This window comes from Pecten maximus, chromosome 16, assembly GCF_902652985.1.
Source record: "Pecten maximus chromosome 16, xPecMax1.1, whole genome shotgun sequence".
In the NCBI taxonomy this organism is placed as follows: domain Eukaryota; kingdom Metazoa; phylum Mollusca; class Bivalvia; order Pectinida; family Pectinidae; genus Pecten; species Pecten maximus.
In genome coordinates, this window is record NC_047030.1 from 5731090 (window position 1) to 5758695 (window position 27606).

General features: G+C 34.3%; 2 protein-coding genes across 2 annotated transcripts in view; one reads left to right on the forward strand and one right to left on the reverse strand.

Moving 5' to 3' along the window:
* LOC117344895 (alpha-1D adrenergic receptor-like) overlaps positions 1-10672 on the forward strand; it is a 30330-nt gene extending 19658 nt beyond the window's left edge. Inside the window, exon 2 of the mRNA XM_033907766.1 lies at positions 7674-10672. Coding sequence (XP_033763657.1) covers positions 7674-8581 — 908 coding nt within the window. The 3' untranslated portion in view covers positions 8582-10672. The remainder of the gene's footprint in view (positions 1-7673) is intronic.
* Positions 10673-11693: 1021 nt separating this feature from the next.
* Positions 11694-27606, reverse strand: LOC117344896 (ATPase family AAA domain-containing protein 3-B-like). The gene is given in 16 exon segments (XM_033907767.1): positions 11694-15014; positions 15372-15480; positions 16092-16237; positions 16239-16260; positions 16491-16561; positions 17227-17278; positions 19390-19514; positions 20461-20586; positions 21148-21204; positions 21761-21916; positions 22360-22429; positions 23149-23314; positions 23897-23966; positions 24674-24835; positions 25424-25500; positions 27324-27606. Coding segments are annotated over 16 exon segments (1842 nt in total). The 5' UTR covers positions 27550-27606; the 3' UTR covers positions 11694-14807.

A 27606-nucleotide genomic window follows, 5' to 3' on the forward strand; every position in this document is an offset into this window, starting at 1 on the left:
GGAATAAATACACTGGGCAATAAAACAACAACTTAAAGATGACAAAGTGCGTAACAGTCATAGTTCCTTCATAAAATAAGTACAATGTAATTGTTTCCGAAAGCACATATTCTGTTGCTACGAAAATAATTATATGAAGGAAGGCACCAGCTACATGTATATTCTAATATTTACGTAGGAGATGAAAATAATATCTATCACAAACCTATACCCAATTCCTTAAATAAAGGTAGGTTTAGTCATTCTATCAGTGAATAATTGTGACTTCAATAATGCAACAATGTTCTACCTTGTTGTTTTAAACTTACTTCAAAACAGTGGTGCAGCAAGGGTCAATCTCACAAATAAACAGGATTGACAGGTTTAATTATGACATGTGCCAATTTTTCAAATAATTGCCATAATGATTCAAACTGTCCATCATTTTCTCAAAACTATCAAAACAAGATAGCTACTTGTTGCTCTTATGGAACGATTCTGGCAGACTAAACTGTTTTAATAGTGATTTGTAATATACTATATAGAAAACAATTTTAAATCCCATGTTGTTCTTATATATATACACAAAATACAGGTATTCAAACAACAAGTTACCGTCAAAAATTACTTTAAAAAACCTAATATTTTGATTTGACTGTTTTGAAATCCCTTCTAATTAAGTGCTTTATTCCTCAGATGTCTGAACTTCCGTATATGTTTGATGAATAATAAGTGCGAGTGCAATAGATCACGTGTATCATACATATTGTTAACTCAAGGACACACTTCCGGTCAAGTTACCGGTCAGGAATTTCCGCCGGAAGAGCTTGACTTTTAGAATCTTGTTACTGTCTCACAATGCTATATCTTGACAGTTCGATCACCAGTACAATACAAACAATCATCATTAATCAATGTTTATTTCGAATTATTGAAAATATTGGTGTATTGCTTATTTGTCATGCCTAGTGAGTAGTCATTGTGCAAAGAGTATATATAAACTTTTTTTGTTAATTGTTATAAACAAAAAGTGCATTTCTGAAATGTATTAGCAAACATCATTTTCCCTTAAGAATTATCTAATTAAATATACATGTAAATGATGCAAAACCAAAGACACGTGAACACAAAATGATTTGGGCTATAAACGTTTCTGTATTCCTGCATTCTTATCTTGAATTTAACACTTTGGTGTAAATATGAACAGATTAATTACTCATTGATTATACAGACGTAGTGACAGTAATCGAGGTCAAATAATGAGATTGTAAGAGTTTTGTCCGAAACCGTGCTTGGCATATCTAAATGCTTAAGTGTATAGCCATACTTTCTTTTAAAGTTATTAAATGCACAAAACTATGAAATATATTGATTGTTCTGTACCTCTTCTCTCCTGCACTTTTGAATATAATGCCTATTTAGTTTGTTCAATATGTTATCGATTTACATGTACATTATTATGGCCCCTAGCAACATCCATGAAGTGTCCACGAAGAATAAACAGCTGCTGTGTGATGCAGTTTTATATCTATTCTAACCAAATAGTGTTTTAATATCCAATTCGTGCTTGAAGGTGTTAAAAACTGTTTGCATAATATCATTTATTAGGATTTATTAGGAAACATTATGGACGCAGGCTGAAAGCCTCTATATCCATATCCAGTAAATTACAAAGAAATAATAATTAAATAATATCAGTCCGGTGCAATGTACATGTAGCATTTGGAGATTATTGTTCTTTATATATAAACCGGTTATTTTTCCAATAATTGTCCAACAGGATTTCAAACTGATAAACAGTTTCTGCATTTATGACATGTTGGGGAAGACTGTTCCAGAGATCAACAATTCGATAGCTAAAGAAGTGTTTCCTTGCATCCCGTCGACATCGTTTTTTGAAAATTTTCTGGGAGTGACCTCTAGTTCTGTTGTTATTATCCATTTGGAAAAAGTTTTTCGTTACTCGACTATCATATATATTGTTCATTATTTTAAAAACATTGATGACATCTCCTCTAGTTCTCCGATGTGAAAGTGTTGTAAGATTTAATCTTTCCAAACGTTCCGAATACGATAGCGTTTTAAGTCCTGGGATGAGTTTAGTTGCCCTCCTCTGCACATTTTCAATCAGATCAATATCGTTAATTCTGAAAGGGTTCAAGACGCTCGCAGCATATTCAAGATGGGGCCTTACTAGTGCTTTAAATAGTATTGTAAACATTGATTCATCTAAATACACAAATGATCTCCGTATCAATCCAACTATGCTATTTGCTTTGTTGACACTTAATTGTATGTGTTATTTAAAGTTCAGATCTTCGTCGATCATGACACCAATATCCTTCTCACACGTAACGTTTTCTAGTTGAATTTTTTCTTCACCCGGTCCTGACATGTAGTATTGTCTTTTCTCAGAAGATTTAATTGAGAGAACTTTCAACTTCTTTGGGTGAAATTTCAGTAGCCATGTATTTGACCAAATTTGAAGTTTGTCCAGATCATTTTGAAGTATTTGAACATCATTGCTGTTTATCTGCCTGTATAGTTTAGTGTCATCTGCAAATAATGGCGACTGGGAAGCTGTAATGTCAGGAAGATCATTTATATATATTAAAAACGGTATTGGACCTAGTACACTACCTTGGGGAATACCGCTGATTACTGGGTAAGTTTTCGATGATTTGCCTTTGACAATTACACGTTGGCAACGATTACTAAGGAAGTCATCAATCCATTTAACAATCTTTTGACTAATTCCGTACCTGTTAATTTCTTTAATAAACATTGATGTGGTACTTTGTCAAAGGCCTTCATGAAATCCATATATATAACATCGAGTTGACCGCCTTTGTCTATTATATCTGTCCATTCCTCGAGTACTGTAAGTAGCTGGAGTTGGGTTGATCTGCCTGATATAAAGCCGAACTGTTCAGAGATTAATAAATTATTTTTGTCCATATGTTTAACAATACTATCCCTTACCAGCTTTTCGAGTGCCTTCACAATTATACTAGTTAAACTCACTGGTCTATAGTTTCCAGGATCAGACTTTGCTCCCTTTTTAAAGATTGCCGTGATATTCGCTTCTTTCCATGTTTGCGGTAGCTTTCCATCTGATAGAGATTTGTTGAATAGATCGGCCACGGGTTCGCTTATATTTTTTCGTAATCCCTTCATCACTCTTGGATTCATATTGTCTGGGCCTTGAGACTTATTTTCATTTAAATTTGAAAGTAGTTTTTTCTACGAGTTGAGAATTAACGATAATGGCCTCAAAAGGGAAGGTTATATTTCTAGGCTTAAATTCTGGTAGATCTCCTTGTGGTTCTTGTGTAAACACGCTGCTGAAGAATTTTGCTAAAACTTCTGCTTTGTCGCCATCCGTAACTGCCATTTGATTGTTATCCCCATTAAGACCTTTTAAATCTGATATTCCTGATTTTACTTTTCTTTTCGAGTTGACATACTTCCAAAACCGTTTCGGGTGGCATTTTATATCCTCTGCTATCCTTTTTTCCCATTTCTCTTCTTGCTTTCCGTATTTCCCATTTTAACTTATTTCGAGCTTTACAATAGTCTCTTATCTTCATCTTTCGTTTCCTTATATCGTTGCCATGTTCGATGCTTCTTGTTGATTAATTTCCTTATATTTTCACTCAAGGGTAGTTCTCCTTTTCTAGATGTTTCAGATTTTTTCGGTTTCGCTTTAGGTATGTATTTATTGGTACTAGTCTCAATAATTGAGGTGAAGGTTTGATACATTTCCTCTACATTTCCTTGAAGGATTCCATGCCATTCTCTTGGAATATCATCTTTCATCTTTTAGTATTCACCCTTTTCATATTTTAAACGCAGAGTTTCGTTCAATGTGGGAGATTGTTCACAGTAGAACTTGAAATTTAAAACAAGATGGTCACTGCTGCCAATCGGACTGTTGTAGTGTATGTCTCTGATCATTTCTTCTTCATTTGTTATTTAAAGATCTAAAATACTAGGTTCATTCCCTTTCCTACTCTTTGTGAAATTTGTGGTGTGTTGATATAGAAAGTTATCCCTTAAACATTCGATGAAATTATCACTTTCTTTATCGTTGGTTGATGACCAGGAATTCCAATCTATTTCGGTAGATTGAAGTCACCCATGATGAGTAAGTGACTATAACATTTTGTGGACGATACCTTGTTTACGAAGTTCTTCAATATTGTTTTCTGTTGAGTTCAGGCTCTTATATATACATCCAGCCAGGAGACAGCCGTTACCCAACAACTTTATTTTTACCCATATACTTTCTTTGAATGCCGTTCCCATGTTAACTTCTACTCCACAGTGATCTGTTTTTTTATGTACAAACCGACACCTCTGTGTCTACTTGGTGAATTTTCGTTTAGGAAAAGGTCGAAACCTGCTATATCAAGTTCAGCTTTGCTTAGTAGATACGTATAGTTTTTGGGATATACTTCGGTGATTCCAATGATATCAGTGATACTTTGTTCAGAGATCCTCGTACCATTATGTTTGCCATTCGTTTCTTTTTTAAAAGCTCCAACAGGAAGAAACTATGCACCGGGATTTCCTAAAAACTCACTTTGCTCCTGTCATTTTAAATACATGTCTAGCTAAATGTAGATCTCTGAGCTGAAAACATTATTAGATAGAAAATCAAATAGAGCGAACCAAAGTTCTTACAACAGAGTACGCACTCCTTTAACACATACAGTAAGGTCTGATTGGTCTGCTGCCAAACTGTGATGGCGAACAGTAACCCGGTGACATTACATGACCATTAACATGGAGTCTGTCATGCTAGAACGTCCTACTTAGAGTCGGAAATGTGTGATCGTCAAATGCATAAAGATCTTCAAAGTCTTCGACTACTGTCGTTGTACTGTAGTGGAAAGCGTGGCAGTGGGGTCACAATTATTTACAAACCGCGTATGATGAAGTTATGGAGCTGAACTAGGGATATTAATCATTGTGGTGGGGTACCGTTGATAAGTTGTGTACAGTATTTTGTAAGTGATATCTATCTGCGTGTGTTTGGTACAGTTCCTGAATGAAGATGTTTTCTCATGATTAAAATGTACATAATATCATCTCGAATTGTGTTTACTTTGTTATTTGTTGATTTTGTTTATGTTTGATAGTTGATAGTTTGTTCTGTATGTTGTGTTTTTTGTAGCATGTTTTTTTCTTCTTACTTTACTTGCTTTGTTTTCTAGCTTCTTTTGGTTTTATGTTCTAGCTTGTTTTTTGTTTTTTTTAGATTTTGCCTTCTTGTTCGTAATTATTTTTTTTAGCTTATTTTTGTTTACTAGCTTGTTTTGTTTACTAGCTTGTTTTGTTTTCTGGCTTGTTTTTGTTTTATGGTTCGTTATTATTTTCTACATGTATATGTTTTTGTTTTGTCTTGTTTTGTTTTCTAACTTTTTTTTCTATCTTGTTTTGCTTCTAAAGATTCTTTTGTTTTCAGCTTTCTTTGTTTTTCTAAATTATGTTTGTTTTCTAGATTGTTTTATTTTCTAACTTTTTCGCTATGCTGTTTGTTTCTAAAGATTGTTTTGTTTTTTAGAATGTTTTTTTTCGTCTGTGTTATTTTGTTTTCTAACTTGTTTTCTTTTGCTGAAGATGGGGAATAATTAATTGACATGGGTTCTTTTTAACCCTCACTTGATATCTCAATTCGAGAACCAATTTAGGATAGAATAATGCTAAAAATGCGTTTTAAAATTGTGTAATTTTTATTGTGAAAAGTTCAGTTATACATCTGTGTACGTTTTACATTTAAGTAATAATTTGTGACATACCATATTCATGATGATATAAGATCATTTGACAGCAAACAACACAATTCTGTTTATGATATACATGTATTAAATCCTGTCGTACACAGTGGTGGGCTCTTGAGACTACTACAACTAGCATCTAGATAATCGAATTTGATTGTAAGGGGACCCCATTTCTCCTGTATTGAAAACATGCCATTCCACTCCAAACAATACATATCGTATTTGTAACAATAATTACCGACAAAGAATTATCGAAAATTTATTCATTCCTGGTACCCTACATAAAAAATATAGACTCGGTAGATAATATATATCAGTTCACGAACAATGTCAAGTATTTTGCGATTTTCGTAAATGTATTAATACGAAATTAATTGAAGTAGATTATACATATATTTATCAAAAACCCCTAACCATATCGATCGCTGCGTTTATCGTGCCTACTCTTTGATGTTTTGTTTGGCGCGATTTTGTTCAATACTTCCTACCAAGACATTGTTGAATGGGGTTTTATCAATAGATTGCTAAATGAGTAACTTTCATGATTGGATGCTCCCTCGCGACCATCACGTGACATCCAAACATTACCTAATTAGTACAGCCTTCATTTAAGCACTTTTAAGACTCTATCAAGGCCCCGCCAAGTTAATGACTCGTTACAGTTTATTAAGATAAATTTAGTTTATATACATCACTCTCTTACCCTGTGCGAAGAGCTTAAATAAATGAGAAAAATAAATATATCTACAGTGTGGCAACATAAACATCCATCAGTAAACAGTGAATGATGATAACAGTGTCGAATTATCAATAACATTTAAGTGATTTGTCAAATAATATATAAATATGTCTAAAGTTCAACGAGACCATTAAATAGAAACAATTGTTTCGCACCCACAAATAGCATAATCTTTGATAGAAATCTGAATCATCAAGAAAATGATATTTTATATTTCTGTTTGCGTCATGTAATTTTTATTTATGAGTGAGTTTCTTTGAACAGGTATCAAGTTTTTTTAACTGATGTGGTCTTATAATTATTGGATATGGTTGCAAACAACCAGTGCCAATATCTACATGATGCCCGTGTATCGGCCATTATTTAATGGCCCATTAGTACTAAGCGGACCCCGTCACGACATTTAAATTACGCCAAGCTCCCGACCAGCTAACTAGCTTCCTTCCCGAAAGTGTGTCTTACAATGACGAGACTCAAGATCACATAACTCACAAATGTTGACGTCATACCGTTAGTCTGAGAATACTACGGCTGAATTTGTTGATGTATACCAGTTTTACACATTTCAAATGCAATTAAAATACAAAAGGTTTTGAGAAACCGAGATGGCTGTTTGAGGATTTCGATTCGGAGACCTGCATCTAACGAACTGCAGGGCGTTTGATACTTTTTATTCTATTATTATTGTTATTTCATGTTTAGAGATGTGTGTTTATTTAGTCATGCGTAAAGCGTAAAACAGGTCATTGAGTAAATATTTGAAGACAGCTGAGAAAGATTCGATTTATATATTGCTAATTTACATTGTATAACCATCTATATATTTTAGAATAACTTCGATGACATTTCTATTACATCAGTGTATATATTCATTGCCAGACCAACCAAACATTTTCTTATTTGTTAAATGCAAAACTTGAGTAAACATTAGGATTTTACATCTGTCTAGCTATGGTTGTTAATGTGTGAAATTGTACTCTATACCCTAATATGACCTCATGGTTTTACATTTATGCCGAGTTCCTGTGTGAGAAAATGGGGAGCCCGAATCTCTCTCGATCGCTCTAAATCCGAAATCGAATATTTTTATTAATACTTTTTTTCTCATTAGGATAGCATCATACATAAACTGTTATATAAATATAAAATCCACTTTTGTTGTGTTTCAGCCTGTGTAACTCTTTCTGTGACGATATCTCTCCCTCCACTGTTCGGATGGTCAACGTATGACTTCATAAAAGTACAGTCTTTTTGCTTCTGCGATTGGACCGTGGAACCGTCGTACGCCTTCTTCATGATCAGTTGCTGTTTTGGGGTTCCGTTTGGTGTTATGACGGTCTGCAACATCTTGATATTCCGCACCGTCAGAGCTAGCAAGAGAAAATTGGCACCACAAGTTCCAAAGTCATCTAATGGACCAACCAGCTGCCAAACTATTCCAGAGAGATCCTCTGAGGGTAACACGGAACCAGCAGAACAATCCAAAAATAATTACTTAAATGTTCCAAATAGCCTTGTTGTACCAAAAATACCGGTGGAGGAAGAATCAACATCCACCTCGCACGAAAAAGCCCAGTTGACAAAAAGTAAAACGTCTGTCGCAAGTTCAAACACTTCAGCTATTTCCAGCACAGGTATTTCCTTAGACAAAATAAATACATCCGAATTAATCACAGTTTATCTGCCAGAAGACGAGTCTAAATTAACTTACGAAACCATGTCTACTAGTAATAATAAATACGATGTGAGTGTGACGAAATCAAGTGGAAAATCTGTCAAAAAACACAAGATATTTCGAATTCACCGAAAAAGTAAGCACGGAAAAGCTCGCGCTGAGGAGATTCGTCTGGCCACCGCACTAGCTGTAGTTGTTGTGACGTTTTTCTGCTGCTGGTTCCCATACTGTATAAGTATGGTGCTGTCAATGTTTGTTCCGACAGGCGTCCCTAGGGGGTTGCATATGACCACTCTGCTTATCGGGTATTTCAACAGTGCTTGCAATCCTGTCATTTACGGTGTCATGAACAAAAAGTTTGGAGACGGCTTTAGGAAAATATTTTGCTGGTGTAGAAAGTGACGGCAAAGAATTAATATGGAGACGCACATTTTACGTCAAGCATTTATCGCCGGAAAGGTTTAGATTTCCAAGGAAGAGAACACAAGATGTTTTAAGAACTACTGGATGATTTAATCCAGCATCAGCGGCCAGGTTCATCAACGTATCTTATCTGTGGAAATTCTTCAACTTAAAATTTTCCATTGGAATGCATTACAGTATCTAAGGAAGGTTCCTTGACTAAGATTTCACCCTTAAATTGTTTAATGTTTTCCGGTGAAAATGTTTAAAGTTAAGGAATTTTCCTTAAGTTAAGGAACGTTGTTGAAACCGAAATCTAATTAACATTAGCCTTGTCATTTCCGCTCCTCTATCATGCATTGTAATACAAGAACAGTGTGTCGCAGAGTATCGTAGAGGAGCAAAAATTACAAGTCTAATATCAATTAGAAAAATGAAACTGATGCCAGTTTATATACTGATAATGATTCGATGTCGTACAGAAAGGTGTTCAACCATAGCACGTCCTTAAAAAGCCATGGCAGTTAATAGAACGTTAATCAAAATAAACCAAACAAAACCAGCGCATCAGCAAAGGGAGATAACTCAATACTTCCCCAGAATTGCCATTCTTTACCCTAATACGAGGAAATGACCGTAAGGAATGACAACTCGGGTACCGTATGTGTTGACAAATATGTTGACAGTGAGAAAAGCAAAGTTTTTAATGCAATCAGTTATAATTAAGGAAGACAACAGTATATACATTAACTTATTAATTGAAACCTTGATACCTGAAATGACAGGGAATCGCAAGATAAAGCATGAAATCATTGAAATCATGAGACACAAAATGGCCCTTTTCTAAAATATCCAAATTGAAATTTGAATCTGAAGACTTACTGCAATTAACATTCCCATCGATTAGCGTTGCTATTGACAATCGTTGTTGGTATATTTTTCATTGTTTTTTTTTTTTTCATGTTGTGTTGCTTCCTCCCCATCGATAGCTGGGATTGTGCATTTATTCAATGGGAGATAATCCTGCTATTCCACAAAAAAGGGGACAAAGAATTAAATTTAATCAAAGAATATCAATTCATGTATGACCGGTGTTACTAATCGGAGGCAGCAAGTAGTTAGTGGACTGTTATGTAAATATAATGATAAAAATAATGTAATCGGAGATCTATACTTCTATAATAAGTGAGTTATAAAGCATAATCTGCGATAACGGCCATGAATCATTGTAAGGTCTAGGAGACAGGAGTTCACACATCAGCAATTACTGTATATCAAGGGAAATAACTCTGTTAATTGGATAACGTTCCCATACACCTACAAATTTATCTTTAAACAATTGTATTGGAGAAATGGAGAAAAATATGGTTTATGATTGAAAAAAAAAAAACATTCAGAGAGTAAATCACATAGTGTATGGACATGTGTAAGAGTTCACGGGGACTAGTCACTAATTCCCAAACAGCAGTCCATATAATTTACATGTACATCTGTATTACAGTATCTAAATTCGTGTCAAGTCCCTGTGTAAAATTTTATAGTAGGTTAACTACGTACAGTAGTAGCAAGACGGGTAAGTGTGAATTCACTGAATTGTGATAAGTATTCAGGGGAGATAAACCACGGTAAGTAGTGTATGAACACGTGTAAGAGTTAGCAAATATGCAGTATGACGTGTACACAGGTGTGAGCGGTAATGTGTGAAGTTGATAGGAGATCTAATATGTTAATATCAGTTCAACATATTCTAGTCTTTTTTCAAGTTGAAAGACCATCTTTTCCAGCCTTCATTTTCTCAGTTAATTGCTTAGCATATGTATTTGTAACTCTCTCCCGGATCTGTTGAAAGTAGCAATTATCGAGATTAAGAATAATTGTCAAAGTTGCTCTTTAATTTTTCACTTTCGTTTTGTTGTTTGTACAGTATATTGCAATTAAATACTCGCATCTATTCGAAGACTTTGATATAGAAAGACTTGAAATACCTTCTTTTACAAATAAAACATCTCTGGTTCACTAGTACCAGGGCTAGTACTTAATGCTTTTCGTCATATTGAAGGTTATGATTTTGTACGACCCCCCCCCCCCCCCCCCCCTCCCCCTCCCCCAAAAAAATCAAGACTCGTCAGAATGTTAAAACCAGTTTCACATCATTGCACAATCATTCAATGGAAACTGCTCGTTAATTGTGAATGTGTGGAGGTTCCTTGTGGAACTGAGAATATGAATTTCAAGTCTGCAAATGACCAACGATTTTCTGCATAGACAGAAGACTTTAGAGTGATCAAATTAGACTAATTTCTCTACCACAGGTGACGGTAACTATTTACTTCCCTGCTGGCTGGTCTACCATCAAACCCACTGGGAAATGATTGCTCATGATCAGTGGCACCTGTGATCCTGGATCGATGTACAAGATACAGCTAAACACCCCACTACTGTCCATCATGTGTATCTCCAGTTTACAATCTATTTATACGTAGCTTTGTGTTCGTGTTGTAGTTACTGGTTTGTAATGTATTGGTCGGGCCATGATTAAACAATTCATTCAATACTGTTTTATAAGAAACTTTATGTAAATATATTTTTACAATGCAAGGAATCCAGTGGATATTAGTATCAAACAAACCCAGGCCGTTTTCGTGGTTCAAACGGTTGGACCAGTTGCACGGTGTTGTTCGTTTATGAAATAAAGACGGACCTGGTGATTTTATATTATTTTCAGACTTCCAAGGCCTGTATTAACATTTACAGGTCCCTCAAGATATATGTTTTAAAAATAACATTTAAAAACTGACGCACCAGTTTGTTTGCATGTAGTATGACTTTATAAGCATTATTTTGTATTAGAATTACAGTAGTTAATAGATGTCCCATGCACAGGTAATCAAATTGTGTTAAATAGTCTTCAAATTCCCCAATGTAAATTTGCTACATATAACATATAGGTCTACAGAACTGTAGAATGGTTCTATACACATGTGTTATTACATAAGGTGTTTACATTGTGTGATCCTCCTTTTACCGGAAATTGTAGTGGTATACAGCCCTGTAGGGTTAGATCCGAGACTACAGTATATATATATATAATTAAAAAGATCTGTCAATGAAGCTAATAAAATCAATTTAACTGTATATACAACTGATGCAAAATTTCCCTCGAAATACTCAGAAATAACAGCAAAAGTCATTTTTTTCTCATTCACATTTATAACATTCATGTTCACATGTTTCACATACATTCATTTGTACATAGATCAATTCATATAAAGCTGTAATCAACTTACATTAAATATACAGTTAAAGGCTTTTATTCGTAATTACTTTCATTTATTGTTCAAGAAAAAAAGCTCAATATATAATAACCCAGATTTGTATACCCCCTCAGTTAAGTATGGTGTGAGAAGTGACGTCACCATGCAATGTATTCAATGTTTTTGACAAATTTTCATCAAATGAAGCATAATTTTTTGTACCATACAGTACAATAGTTTTTTTTTAATTTGTTATTCACATAGCCGATTCCATTAAGCCCCAGGTTGCACTGCATACAGTTCAATGTTCAACAGCACACAGCGTAATACATTTAAGTAATTTACAACATGAACAGTTAAAACTCTATAATTACAATTTGTGTCACAACACATTGTACATTGTATGTTGGCTGAAATTAATTACCGACTGGCAATTTTTCAGCATCATCAACAATGCTACAGCTGTATATTTTACTTATCCGTCCTGATTGTTGTTTTGTCCTCTGTGGTTGTTCATCAAATTTTCAGGAATTAAATAGAATGTTTCCCAATAAACACATTTTTCACTATCTTTTTTGTGAACACAAGAATGCAATAACAGATTTCTTGATGTAATGTTGCAGACACCAGCGATTCAATGTACATGTAACAACAATCTGCATACAAACTTGTGTGTGATCTGTTAACAAATTTGATGATATAGATGGCGTTCTTTATATATGCCACAAGAAACCATTGCTGATACAATCAAATTTGACAATTCACTGTACAATATTTATAGCAAATAAAGAATGCAACCTACCTACCTGTCTATATTGGTGTTTGTTTTGTTATTTCGACATTATCTTTAATTACAGACACAAGTGATTTTTAAGACCTTAAGCGCAAAACAGTAGATACAAATACCGGTACTAGCTCCCCTGTGGATTGTTCCGGGATTGGATTTATGATTTGATGAGTTATGTCCCTTGATCAGTAGCATTGCTCTTACTGCATAAGAAAACAACATCATGTTTTCTACAAACTCAGAGCAAACTCAGAGAAAATGCCCTTACTTTTGGCTGTTAACTTTAAACAATAACTTTTTGCGGTTATCTTGAAACAGTTTCATTTTTAAAATGAATACAATAAATAATAATTCACTAACATCAATTGTGTAATGGATCATTTCATTTTCGCACATTAAACAGTTTGAGGGGTTGAATTGATATGCTTATTGTCTTATTTTAGCATGCATTAATTATAGATTGTATTTTAAATGTTAATTAAAGTCCCACTTCAATGTTAAAGCTAACGGTCATTTGACAGACCCTTGTACTATTGTAGTATACATACTCACTAGCAAGTAAAGTGGTAGTGTTGGCCATAGTGGTCATCTTGAATTTTGGACCAACCAGAAAAATAACAACAACACTTGGACAGGACAATTACAATCTAATGATCATTGTAGCCAATTCTAAGTTGAATCCCACTGGTATAAGTTTGGAAGAAGTCTGAAATAGGTATTGTTCACAAAATGGCCACTGTGGCTACCATGTTTAAGTTTTTACAAGGCTTAAAAATAACAACACTTAGTTGGCTCCCCTTCCTTAACATCTACGCCAATATCAAACTCAATGGCACCAGTGGAACTAGAGAAGAAAATTAAAAAGTGTTTTTTTTTTTCAATATGACTACCATGGCGGCCATCTTGATTTTGGACTGACTTGAAAAATAACAGCTCTTGGTCAAGAACTCCTCAGGATCATCATTCTCGGCAAGTTTCAGCTCATTCCTACCACTGGAATTTGAAAGGAAGTTTGAAATGTGAAAAGTTCATGGACGGCGCACTGCGGGAGACGGCGGGGGAAGCATGATGACTATAGGTCATCTGACCCTTTGGGGTGTCAGGTGACCTAAAAATACATATATCTTTAATACAATGTAGTTTGATTGATGCTTAAAATTGTCATCTATTCCATATAACGAAACCATATTTAACAAATACGTTGCAATTGCCAGTTGAATATTCGAAATTCAACGTAAGATAATCAGAAAGAAGTGCAAGAAAAAAAATAATTTTACACACTTCCTCTTAAACCATAAGTTTTACTGTAATCTGTTAAGTATTTCTCTTAACCATGTCAAGGTGTACTTTCTAATAATTCTGCAATAAAAACACACACTAAATTCATTTGAACACACATTTAACATATCACAACTTAAACTATTATCTTACATACAATCCATCTATCCTACATCAATACTGGACCCAAGTTATCAACTCATTCTTTCCATTAAAACAAATTCTCTCTGCGACAAGTTCATTCTACTTATTTTCAAAGTGACAACTTCCACCTCATGGAAATCGCTTTACACAGGGACACAAATATATATCAAAGTATTTGCAATGGCAGTTGGATTTTGATAATTACATCTACTGTATATACATTGATTTTTACAAAATCACGCTGAATTATATTGTATTGATATATTCTCTCCCAAAAAAAAAAAAAAGAAAAAAAGAAAAAATCTGACTAAAATTTAGATAAAATCTTTTGTTCAAGTAAGTTTCATATTAATCATTTTATCCTTCCATAAACTCGAATGTTAATTATATATATCACAAATGATATCTATTTCAGTGTAAACCTGAATGGGGAATACACTGTGGATTAAATATCTCATATTAAACATTTACAAACTATTTAAAGTAGTCCTGATTATTTCATACATAAAATCAAATATAACACAAATATGTCATTTGGAACATAATTTCAGAAAAAAATATATTTCTGAAATAATAATAGTATTTTCTTGGCAGTATTACTTGTCAAACACAGAAATAACTACAACACCACACAACTGCGTCCTTATCCAAGTCACACACTCATCTCATAGTGAAAGCTTCAAGAGTCTTGCTTCAAGAGTCTTGCTTCCGAGTCCCTGACTGTTTTTTTCTACTAATTAAAACATCCTAAAGCTCCTCAGTGTTAACTAGACGGATCCTTCTTGATGCTGGAAACACCAGTGGAAGCGTCTTTCTCTGAGGAGTATGATTTCCCAATCTCCCTCATTTCTGTGGCAGCACTTTCCTCTTGCCAGACTACTTTCTTGGCATGCTGTCTGACACTGTTCATGACGCAATCCTCCATCATAGCTTCAGTCAGTACCCCAGTCTCTGAGGCATAGGCAGTAGCCTGTGTAGATGTCAAAACAACAACATTTTACAAAATTGTATTCTGTTAAAGCCGGGATGTTTACATGCAACAATCTGCTGGAATACAGAAACACCTCAGAAGATCGTAATAGTTTCACAGAAGCCTTCTGTATAATATGAACATGAATTAATTTCAGTACACGTATGTGATATCAACAATCTGCTATTTTCACAGGTACAACACGTAAACAGATAATTTGGAAATCTTATGTTTAAGTTTGTATGAGCTTTTATCTGCCAGTATACATAGGGGTAATGGATTAAATTATTTTAGAGTTTAAACCTGAAGATTATTCTGGATTAATTGAATTTCAACCAACAGCTAGGTGTGACCTACCTGCCATGCCACAGCTAGTTTTGATATTTCTCTTCCTGATAAACCCTCGGTCATTCTAGCTATTTCTAAACACTTCTCGCCATAGTCAAATTCATCTAGTCTCAATCTCCTGAAAAATCAAGTAAGTTCAATTCATATTCATTTCAAATTGTTATAACTCTTTCAAACAAGGCTGCAATTTTACAATTAACTTTTGGAAATGCTGAATCAAGTGAATGGTATCTTCAATATCTACAGACCTCTGTTCACTTATACTTCTGTAATGTACAGTCAAACCTGTTAGGGCTATTCCAGTAAAATATCTACCCCACCCCAGGACTCCAGGTTATGTTAAGGGGTACCACAATAGAAGTTATTGAATTAATTACTAGAACTTATAGGAAAGTAATCCAACCATGTATAAAAGTGATTTATTTTGGATTCCTGGGGTCTGGTAGATATTTTAATGAAATAGCCCTTATATGTGACCTTCCAAGGGAGGCAATTTAAAAAGTCACATATGACAGGTGGTCTCTTAATCCAGGTTAAGTAACATTAAATAGCTTTAGGAGGGGAAATCATTGTCACAAATGACAGAGAGCCACTTGATGCAGGTGGTCACTAAGGCAGGTTTGACTGTCATTTATCAAAGTTTACTATTTGTTTTTATTTGCTTTGCTTTTCAAACTTTCTTATGAATAAGGAAACCTAAAATTTTGTGGACTACAAACAGGTACCTACCCTCTTTTCTCTGTGGCTGGTACTAGACAGTACAGGTCAAAATAGCGTCGCACCAGACGCTCTCTTTCTCCCAGAGATGGAGACAGAAATTCTACCATTTCGTCGAGTCTGTCATTTATGGCCCAATCAAACTGCTCAGGGTTGATTACTTGCTAGTACTAACATAAATCTGAAATATCACATGGTACTGTTTATGGAAATATCCAAAAAATAATATGGTAACGCCTTTTTTTGTCTTCTTATTCCTCAAAAATGTTATTACTTTTGTGTCTCTGAAACATGTTTCTGACTTCACCAGTACATGGCAAAATAATCAGCATTTGACCTCATTTTATTACAGTGAAATGTTATATATTTAAACTTACCGTCCCCTTAGATACTAAACAGAAGCATACTCACTTGGTTGACTGTTCCCCTGTTCTATACAGAAACGCGTTGAGAGTGGCCCGCAAATCTTCACTTATATGCTCCTACAACATTACAAAACAGTTAAATATACAGAATGTGGCCAAAAGAGAAGGATTGAGATGTCACTGTCTTGGAAATTTAATTACAAAGCTTCCCTAGTAATTTTGTGACAGAAGAATCTAGCCACTTGATGCATAACTTCCATAAATTACTGTATTATGTATTTGATTACAAGCACTAAAATTAAAGTGCCTCCAGTTTAAAACAGATTAGCGTAATGATGATTTAGTGTACCAGCAATGATTGCTATAGAAACCAATGTAGATTGACTACAGTTAGTGCAATCATAATTTAGAAGAATGCTTCCAGCGCGAAATGCTATGATAACATTACCCCTATAGACTATTCAATGAGTACATTGACAGAATATGGAGGATCAAACACAGGTATTCATGTAATTTTGAGATGAAATTAATAAACGACACAACCAATTCAAAATTAAATGAACATATGCATTTTAGATTTCTTTTGCTATATAAATCAAGAAACGTTATTTGAATTGTACTTTCAATCAATGCTCTTCTCTATGAAGCAATGACATATCCTTAATCATGTGTGAATCTGGTAATGTCTATTGGCGAAGACAATTTATTTTGGTTCAAATGCATCCTCTGCAGAGTAAAAAAAGAGAAACATCAATACTATTACTTCACTGGAGAGAACTTACCTTGCTTCTTTTTCGTAAAAATGCATCTGCCTCATCTACAAATAGTAGTAACCTGAAAACAGAATGTAAGATTGTTAGGTCAAAGTGTGAAACCTGTTTCTGGACATAGAAGCACGATAACCTGCCAAGATCCCCAGTAAATATTTGGCCAATGAATGTGACATAGAGAAAAGAGTTCTGATTTGTAACTGGTGCCGCCACCAGGGGTCGACATTAAGGCTAATTGTCCGCTTGTCCGGTACCAGACTAAATTGCTGTCGGACAAGTGAAAGTATCAAAACACTTGTCTGACGGGACAAGTAACAAATATTTTCTTCATGTTGTTTATTTATATTCTGAAATCAACATTCACAAGACTTCACCTTATACTTATGATAAAAAAGAAACGAAAAAATGGATAGTGTACATTGGAAGTGACTTGTTCATAACGAAAACAGTTTAATTTGGAACACAATGCAGATGATAACTAAACTTTCTGTGTTTTTCAAAAATATTCAATCAGTCTCATTGGTGTCTTTGAATTGAATATGCAAATTAAAAAAAAGGTATATGAATAAAAGCGTATAAGGAAATTGCAAGTTGATTTGAAGGACTAAAGTGGCAACAGATGCAGGCTCGCTATTTATTGCAGGATTTAGCAAATATAGTATTTCAGATATTTATGCACTATTGCATTTCTACAATTATGTTCATGTTTTAGTCAGTTTATTTCTATTCTTATAAGACTAGTTTAGTTTCTGTAAATCGAAAAATAGGCAGTCAGTAGCATTTTTTTTCTTCATTATATTATGAAACTTGGACAAAACACCAATAAATATCAGTAATATAGTTGTCATTGCAATGGTATCATTTTACTGCATGACATACAGACATTGAAAAACATCATTTAACTTAATTGAAAATTTTCAAGTGGGACAGGTGATAATTCCATTCGGACAAGTGAATATATATGTTACTTGTCCAAAGGGACAAGTGCAGAAGAAAGTTAATGTCGACCCCTGCGCCACAGATCACTGGCTTTCCGGACGGCACAATGAAACTCCATCTCTACCTGAGGTACTGTATCAATTACATCTAGTGATCAAACAGTATGTACTTCAGAATGATTATTTCAAGATTCCCAGAAGATGAATAGGAAATTACAAATGAAAATCATTTACTCTGATAGTGCCTATGCTATTACAAACATCTGAGGATTTCAGTGAGTGCCATATTGTGTCCAATTGTCTGGCAGATAAAATAACAAGAAATTTTGCTAAGACAAGGAAAGAAATAGTAAAGGTGTATATAGATTTGTAATCTTAAGAAAAGTTCTGCACACACTGATTTTATATCAAGTTTTGGTATATATTTGCATATATTTTGGTGAATATTTCCTTTAGAATATGTTTATGTACTTAACCAGAATTTGTTAACCACACTGGTCAAAATCTTTTAATTTTTATTCTGGGTCATAAGCACATATCGAGGCCCCTGTGACTTTACTTTACTGACACAGTGTGGGACTACGACAATGTGTTTGATATGTGCTGGTAAAGTCAGTGTTGGGTTATAATTTGGTTGGTTGGCTTATTTTGTTTAACATCCTATTTACAGCCAGGGTCATTGTGTTGGTAATAACATTTGAGCATGACTCAGTTTATGTAAATATGGTCGGATATTACAGGATGTTAGTAAGGCAGAGGTTGGTAAAGTCAGTGGTCGGTAAAGTCAGTGGTCGGTAAAGTCAGTGGTCGGTTAAGGCAGTGGTCCGTAAAGTCAGTGGTCGGAAAAGTCAGTGGTCGGGATAGTCAGTTGTCGGTAAAGTCAGTGGTTGGTAAAGTCAGTGGTCGGTAAAGTCAGTGGTCGGTAAAGTCAGTTGTTGGTAAAGTCAGTGGTCTGTAAAGTCAGTGGTCGGTAAAGTCAGTGGTCGGTAAAGTCAGTGTGGTCGGTAAATTCAGTGGTCAGTAAAGTCAGTGGTCGGTAAAATCAGTGGTCGGTAAAGTCAGTGGTCGGTAAAGTCAGTGGTCGGTAAAGTCAGTGGTCGTGGTCAGTAAAGTCAGGTTTCACTGTAGCGGTTTGGTCAGTTATGATGAAGTGCATGTGTATTGACCAGTATAAATTATATAAGATGGTGGTATGACACAGAGTAATGACCACACCATGTGAACACAATAAACATACCCTCTCTTACTCGTGCTGGCCCAGTCAAACGTTTTGTGCATGGCCGTCACTCCGTCCTTTCCCATAGGTGCCACATCACCTCCAGTCATTATCGCATAATCCATCCCAGAGTGCTTAGCAAGGCTCTACAATATTGATTTGTCGTTATTTAAAACAGCGTACAGTTTTTCAAATCATGATTATGTCTCATACCTAGGTTATACCAAGTACATAAAATTGTAAATTTGACAGATCTTGTACCATGGTTTTAGTGGAATACAGTTTATATATTTGACAGAAAATTGGTTTGACAGATGGTAAATCTTACCTGTCGTCAAAATGTTAGGAACTTTGATACATAAGTAATCAAAAAGGACAAAAAAAATAGACAAGTTTCCCATTACTTATATTGGTACAGTTTATACAAGACCTATAGGAGAGTGATCAAAAAAAGCTTCTTTCAAATTTTCCATAAAGAGTTTACGGTAGGCACAAAATATTAGGTTCTGTTTTGACTGGCCACTATCCCCTAAGATTTTGTTAAGAATTGTCCAGCTGATTTATAATACTACATTATTTTCTCCTAGTTTGAAATTCTACAATCAGAACAAATTCTATTCATTATTATTATTGATTATTATTATTCTATCTACAATTCAAATATTCTAGAGGCAAGGGTCAGTCTAGGTTCTGAAAAGAATGTTTTGTTTGACTTAATGATCTACCAAATGACAAAGGAAATATGGCAAATAAAAACTATAAAACTTGGGATCAAAGTGAACTTGTTCATGGATAGAAACATATGAAATCAAGAATTGTCTGCGAAATAACAATTATAGACATTAGACACCAGAATCAGAGATCAAGGCCACCTACTCATAGTACTGGCCAATCTTTTTTCCTTCAATCAGTGTCATAACTAACAATGCACTACATGAGATAAAGGGAATTAATACATCAAATTTTAGGAAATCAGAGATTCATCTAAGGTCTTTTATATTGAAACAGATAATGTACACAGTCATTTACTCAATGAATCAGGAAATACGTCTAAAGCTCATATCAGAACCAATCATCTTTACTCAGCCATACCTTTGCAAACATAGTTTTTCCTGTACCAGGAGGACCATGCATTAGAAGATTCCTATAAAATCCCTTATTTTGCTTTGTGTGTTTGGTAGCTATGGCAATATCTCGTAGTCTCTCTTCAAGTTCTGGCTGAAAACCCAAAAATCAAAATGTTAATCTTTAATACATTTTATATCAGTATATCATATTCTACCATGTTTGCTATGCAACGCCAGTTTTGATTGTTTTCCCGGGGTTTCTTTGCTGTTTTTCTGTTAGAAAGAGGTCGATCTCAGAACTAAACAGTACATGGTAGAATAGAAATAATCAACTTTGACTCGTGTATTGTTGCAGGATATACAACGAGGACGAGGATATTTTGCAATTAAATTAATAACGAAGGCCGCAGGCCTGAGTTATTAATTAAAATTGCAAAATATCCTCGTCCTCGTTGTATATCCTGCAACAATACACGAATCATCGTTAATTATTTCTTAAATATTAATAAAGTTAATAATAATTGGTAGCAAGGAGTTCTGTATCACAAATGCTTCTTTCACCGATTCCATCAACAAGTCCTCCAAGTTTTGAATATTCAGTTAAAAGTTTAAAACTATACATGAGGCATTAACACGTGTAATTATAAGGGCAAATTATGCAACATATATATAATTAAAACAATCATTTTGTGATTTGGAGCGGATAACATACCTTTAGGATAATGCCTTTGAGGGCATCATCTGGTTTGGCATACACACGCTTGGCTGTCTGTAATATAAAAAGTAAATGTCAAACATAATTTTCTCATTATCTAATCTCAATTGAACTACATGTATACAGTACCTTGAATGTAATCCACAACAGAAATGTGTTTTAAATTCCTTAAAAACACTTCTTTCAACTTTGTATTCTGAACTTTTCAGGTTTTTTTCAGAATTAGAAGCCAATAATCTGGGTTACTTCTAGACCCTATTCTATAACCCAAGTAGGGTATTTTCACCAAGGATTATTTCCCCTTTGAATAAAAAAATTCCCATCAAGAAATAATGGTTGAATGGCAGCAAATTTTGCCAAAGAGGCAGTGAAAATGATAAATTTATTAATTCTTACAAACACAAAGGAAAGTTCATCATATTTCTACCCATTTTTTTTGATAATTTTCCAATGAAGTGAACATATACACTATATGCATATAAATCTTTCCTCTTAACCAACTTTCTGGTTCAGAAGAAGGAACAAAAGGATACAGAAGCTGAGAAAGCTGGCTTTCACATGAGACTTTCTGATTCAAGGGAGATAACTGTTACAGATCTTATTTAAATACCTTTATTGGGTGACGCAAGGCTTCTGTAACTGTGAGTCGTGATGTTTCCCTGACCAATGAGGGCTTTCCAAGCCTGGCCTCGACAAAGCGGGCTGTTACTCCAATACCATGCTTAGCGGAGTAGACACCGGCAGCCACCATCGTCAAACCGGCAGCCTGAAGTAAAGCCATTCAGTATAATAACAATTTAACATAATAATATATACTCATATTTTGATTAAAAAGCTTATCATGGAAGGTCAAACAAACCAATTATATCTTCTCTGTTTCTTTCGTCCTTGATGATTTAGCCAAAATGCCTGTACACTAACATTGTTTCCAATCTGCTTTCTGATTTAAAGTTTGTTGCAATAATCAAGATTCAGAAATGACAATATTACATGACAAACTAACATGTCAATGACCAACATCGTCATATGTTTGATGAGTGTCCTAAAGAAACTTAAAGTCATTATTTGGTAAAAGCCACTAATTCAAAGCTTTCTTGTTATTTTTTCGCACTTTGGCCTCAACATGGATACAAAAAAAAAAGAACTGAATAAATACCATTTAATGAATTACTTATTTCAATGTTTTTGTTGAATTTGATATAGATTTACCATAGCTGTGACTTTATCCCAGTCAGAGATGAAGGCCTGGAAACCAGCTCCCAACACAGAGCCAGCAGTTCTACAAATAACAACAGAAACATAATTACACTAAATCCATTGATCTGTGTCGTAATACTAATAATCATTAAGATTTTAGTACTGTGGTTTATTCTGATGTGCACTGTTTTTACATAATGTTAATTAGGAATGTGTTTGAGAAACATGAATGCCAACGCTTCCACTATCCCTGAAATGAAGTCAAACACTAAAATGAAGGCCAAAACAAGAGGTGAAAATTTGACCAAACAATAATAATTCAAATTTTGACAATACAGTCATGTGGATGATGATTTTCTACCAAAGTCCCCACCCCAAAGGGAATACAAACAAAGGAAATTTGAATTCTTAACTGTACAATGCACAACTTTGATGATTGAACCCCCACCAAATAAAAATTAAAAAAAAATGAATGCAAATTTTGCACCCAAAAGAATTTTAATGCCAAACATCAGCATTATATTATCATTAGTACAGGACAATTACTGTAAACGTCTTAACCAATCTGTGACAGTTTTCTGTTTTGTGTGTTTGATTTTAATGGAACAGCAGTAAAATTTGACCCATAAAATATCAATTTCATTTACATATTGTACTTTCTGAAGTAGGAACATGTTACACATGTAGTTTTTTGCCCTTGGTTATTTTTTGAGGTCATGAATTCGGGTACACTACAATTCTGTTCTATTCTAAAATCCCTGAGTCTGCCGTTGACAATATGGTATATTGGGAATGACTTACTTAATAGATTCTAGTACAGTCTGTCGATGTTCCTGGCCTTTGATTCGTAATTGTTCCTTGATGAGGTCATGGTTCTGTCGATCTGCTTTAGCTTTCCCTTTTATTTCGGCCTCTACACGTGCCATGTCATTTTTGCGTCGCAGATCATATTCATAATCCATTGTGGCTAAAAGAAAACCATGGTTGATGCATCTCTTAAAACTACAGTAAAGTTACCAGGTATTTATTGTCACACAAATACAGAAGTATAGCACAATGATAAATACTGGTTGTAGAAAATAATATAAAGAAACTGCTGTCAGAGCAAACATGATTCAGCAGAATCGGTACATTGTGAGAACAGTTAAAACAATTAATACCTATTAATGGGAACCATTACAGATTTCCCCCAAATGACCCTTACAGTTGTAAATAAAGTAATATTATCACATGTGTTTTCGTAGTGTTATACTTATTTATACCAAATTTCTAAAAAAAAATCAGACAATATTGAAATTTCAATCAATCAGAGGCCTTGATCAAAACATAAAATTCTGATATGCACTGCCAGTGTAAACTTTACAGTCAATATGAGTCTCATTAGAAATTCTATCTTACTTTTAGGAGAAAGTTACAAGAAGTTACACCTCAACATAAGCCTTACCAGTAACATTCTATAAAACACTGTCTTTACCAGAATATTCATTGATCTATGAATATGGGACTTGTCATAATTGTTATTGTATGGTGAGGGAATATGTCCTCTTACATTTTTTCAATTGTTCTTGTTTAGCTATTGACGCCTCATTCTTTGCTCGCATGTCTTCTTCTTGTCTTGCCTGTCAAACAATGAAATATCTGTTACACTTTACACTTAATAATTTAATATTGACAATTTATAGATAGTCACCTCATTAACAACGCTTAATTCTGCAATTTTATAAATGGAAACATAAATTATACTGTATGAAACAGACTCCTACACTTCTATGAAAACCAGTGTTCTTAGTTTGAAATGGTTTTATTAGTGAAAGACATGACCTTGATACCCTGAAGCTAAATCCCTTCAGAGGTATTCTTATACAAGTTTTGATTCTTTACCAGAATTTTGTTGAACTTATAAATCGGGGCTTTTTCCATAGGTTTCTTGGGGCCGCTATAATCGGCCCAATTCCCAATTGAACTAATATTTCATATTGAAGCCAAATTTCCAAAATTTGCAGTTACTTCTGAAAAAAATCTTACCCAATTAACCTATTTTTCCAGGGTTCGACACTAACGATTACCTGCTTGACTAATGACAACATGTAGCAAAAAAAAGTTCTTTAAAATAAAGGATGAAGATACTAAAAATGATATTCACTCCCTAAAGTGATGTAACCATACCACTTAGCATCGACCAGTAAACAAGATGGACAGTGGTCAACAAAACCTCTCAAAAAGCTTGAAAGAAATTGTTAGTAGCAGGTTAATTTGTTTCCCTATTAACAGTATTGTTTCAACTGTCAAGTAAATAATTTCTATTGAGAATGTTTGATTGACAAACCTGTTGGGCCAGCTGGTCGGAGTAGCGTTGCCGTGCCAATCTGTCTTCATATTCCGCTTTAGATTTATGATATTTGCTTTGTTCTGCCATCGACTTCCTCTTCTCCTCTTCTGATGTACGTGCAAATTCAATCTTTAACTGTTCCCTGTAAGCTTCAGATTCCTGCAATATGAAGTACATTGTGTAACTATTTCAGTTCTAAGCCATACATAAAGAATTAATAAAACCAGTTCTTTGCTGTCAAGTGAGCACCACAGAAATGAAAAATGTAGGTTTAACTCTATTGAATTGGCAACGAACTACAACTGACATTTTATGTTTTAATTAACTAGGATTTGACACAAATAAATTGACAACTCTTTATATTGTACTGCACAATACTAGTACTATACATCAAACACATGCATTTTTTTTAGATAACTGTATGAAATATTTTCAATATTTAAAGCTGTTTTAATATAATCAATAGCATCATAGTCCAACACGTATTTTAATAGAAAACATTGTATACTGTCAAAAAAAACATTGAACTCAGAAATAGAATTCAAATTAAACCTGCAAGATTCTGTACTGAAGTGATTTTTTTTTCAACTAAAACTTAACAGCAGCCAATGCCTATAGGAATTCAGATTTCTTTTGAATTTAATTTTCTCCATTGGAATTTTTGTTTCTTGCTTAAAATCTGAACCACTACATTTATTTCAACCTCATTATTTAGAAGTTAACTGGAGCATATGATTTTTACATTACCTTCATTTTCCTTTGTTGTTCTATTTGTTTTGTTTCTTCCTGCATCTTGGATAATTGTAATGCATCTTTGGCATGTGCTGATAAAAGAAACGAAACAATGGTAACATAACCACCTTTTAAAATTGCATCCCATATTAATTATTCCACAGCTTTGGTACCGGTGGTGCATGTACCAAGGCAACAAAAGTGATGATTAATATATTATCTAAATTTGATAAACCTTGTAACTACATGTAATGTGTTAAATTGTTGTAAAATAAAAAAGTATATATTTGAATAGCTAAAGGTTTTGCAAAAAAGACTTTTGTCATGGTTGTAATGTTAAATCATTTCCAAAGGGTTCTGTAATATAGTGGGTTTAATGAAAATCTTTATAAAAATAAACCATACTGATCCAATTCTAAAGATACAGATGTCGTTGAAAATTGAATCACTAGTAAAAATCATGATTTGTTTAATAATTTTCCTACAGTATCTAGTGCTTTGATTTGCATACTCTACACAATGATGTAGTAATCTCTAAAGGAATTTTTGATCAGCAGAAAGTGGAGTGGGACAGAAACAGGACAAAGTACTGTAAATGTATTTGGACGAATAATAAACATTTTTTATATTGTCAATAATATACAGGGTTAACGTTGGCCACTCTCTAGAGATGCCAAAGTGGGAATTAAGTGGTTTAGTGCAACTATATTTTAATGATATGAAATTGTTTTTGTGCACTAATTTCCATCATATATATAGGACCCAAATTGTTTTATTAGTCTAACAGTAACAGGATAAAGAATCAAATGCTTTTAACTGCACATCTAGCTTCATAGATTGCATGGTAAGTGATATTCAGAAAAGTGATTTACGATATATAAAAATTCCAGACGTTCCATAGCAGCTTTTGACTCCTTTCTTACTATTAGCGGACCAATGGCCAATCAAAGATGGATGTCTGTACAAATGTCTTGTTAGATCTATGGGTCAGTATACAATGTCTCAACAATCGTAACTTTCTCATGTGAGTAAATCATTGTCAATCATTAATATTTGTCAGATCATTTTTATTGGTTGTTGGCCTTTGTTTGAAAGATTGAATTTTTGTTTACAGCAGGAAAGAAGCCAACTGATGTGAAAGTAAATGAAAGGATTTTTTTCGAGAAATCTGGAAGTGATTGCTTTGTGTACTACATAATAAAGTCATAGGCAAAATTGCATTTTGGCTGCTCTTGTCCAGCGAGAATGGACAAGAGTAGAAAGGAGATATACTGTAATGAAAAAAAATGTCATCATGTATATAGCTGTCTACCTTTTTAGAGCGTAAAGTAAGGGTCTGTACAGAAGGAATGGAAGACTGATTTTGGACAAAATGGGTGTTTTAGGGTATATAAATATCTGATTTATCCATGTATGTAAGGTACAATGTAGGTGTTATGTCATGCCTGACTTAATTGTGTTTGCACCAAAATCTTAGTTTGCGTGGCCTAATCTATAGTTCTTATCAGTGCGACATCAGCATAAATGACCTTATTCTTTCACACTAATGCCAAAGTCAATCAAATATAGTTGTGGTTAGTGTCTCTGTTGAGATTTGATTAGGGAAACTAATGGGAACAACATGTACACTAAAACTTCACTTGTACTTCCCAAGAACTTATCATATATGTTGATAGTGTTCTGACTACCGAGTAAGTCAATATATTCGATCACAAATTGGTGGGTTGTGGGTTAAGCTAGCACAAATTTGAATTAACTTGAAAATATTGCATCAGAAAGTTTATTTCTAAATATAAATATTCAGATTTTGCAAAAAATCAATGGTATAAATTTTTCAATGCACAAACTACTTTTTAACTTTATTTAGGTTTAGGCAATAGTCATATTTATGTCAAACTCTCCTGTGCACCCTCACCCGATTTTTCCAGTTCTTTTGCAGCCTTTGCTGCCCTTTCTAGGGCAGTCGAATCGAAGGAGTATTTCTCCATCTTTCCTCCTGTCCCATGAGGTGACTGTCCGATTGGGGTGGCGCCACCAGCTCCTGGTTTATCCGGGGGCATGCCGCCTGCGCCTAGGTTGGCTGGGGGCATGCCACCCGTCCCTGGCGTAGTCGGTTTCCCTGTGCCAAACAACCACGACATTTTGTTTTCAACCTCGGCTCTGCAACCTTGATGTCAAACACACGTGTAGTTTTTACC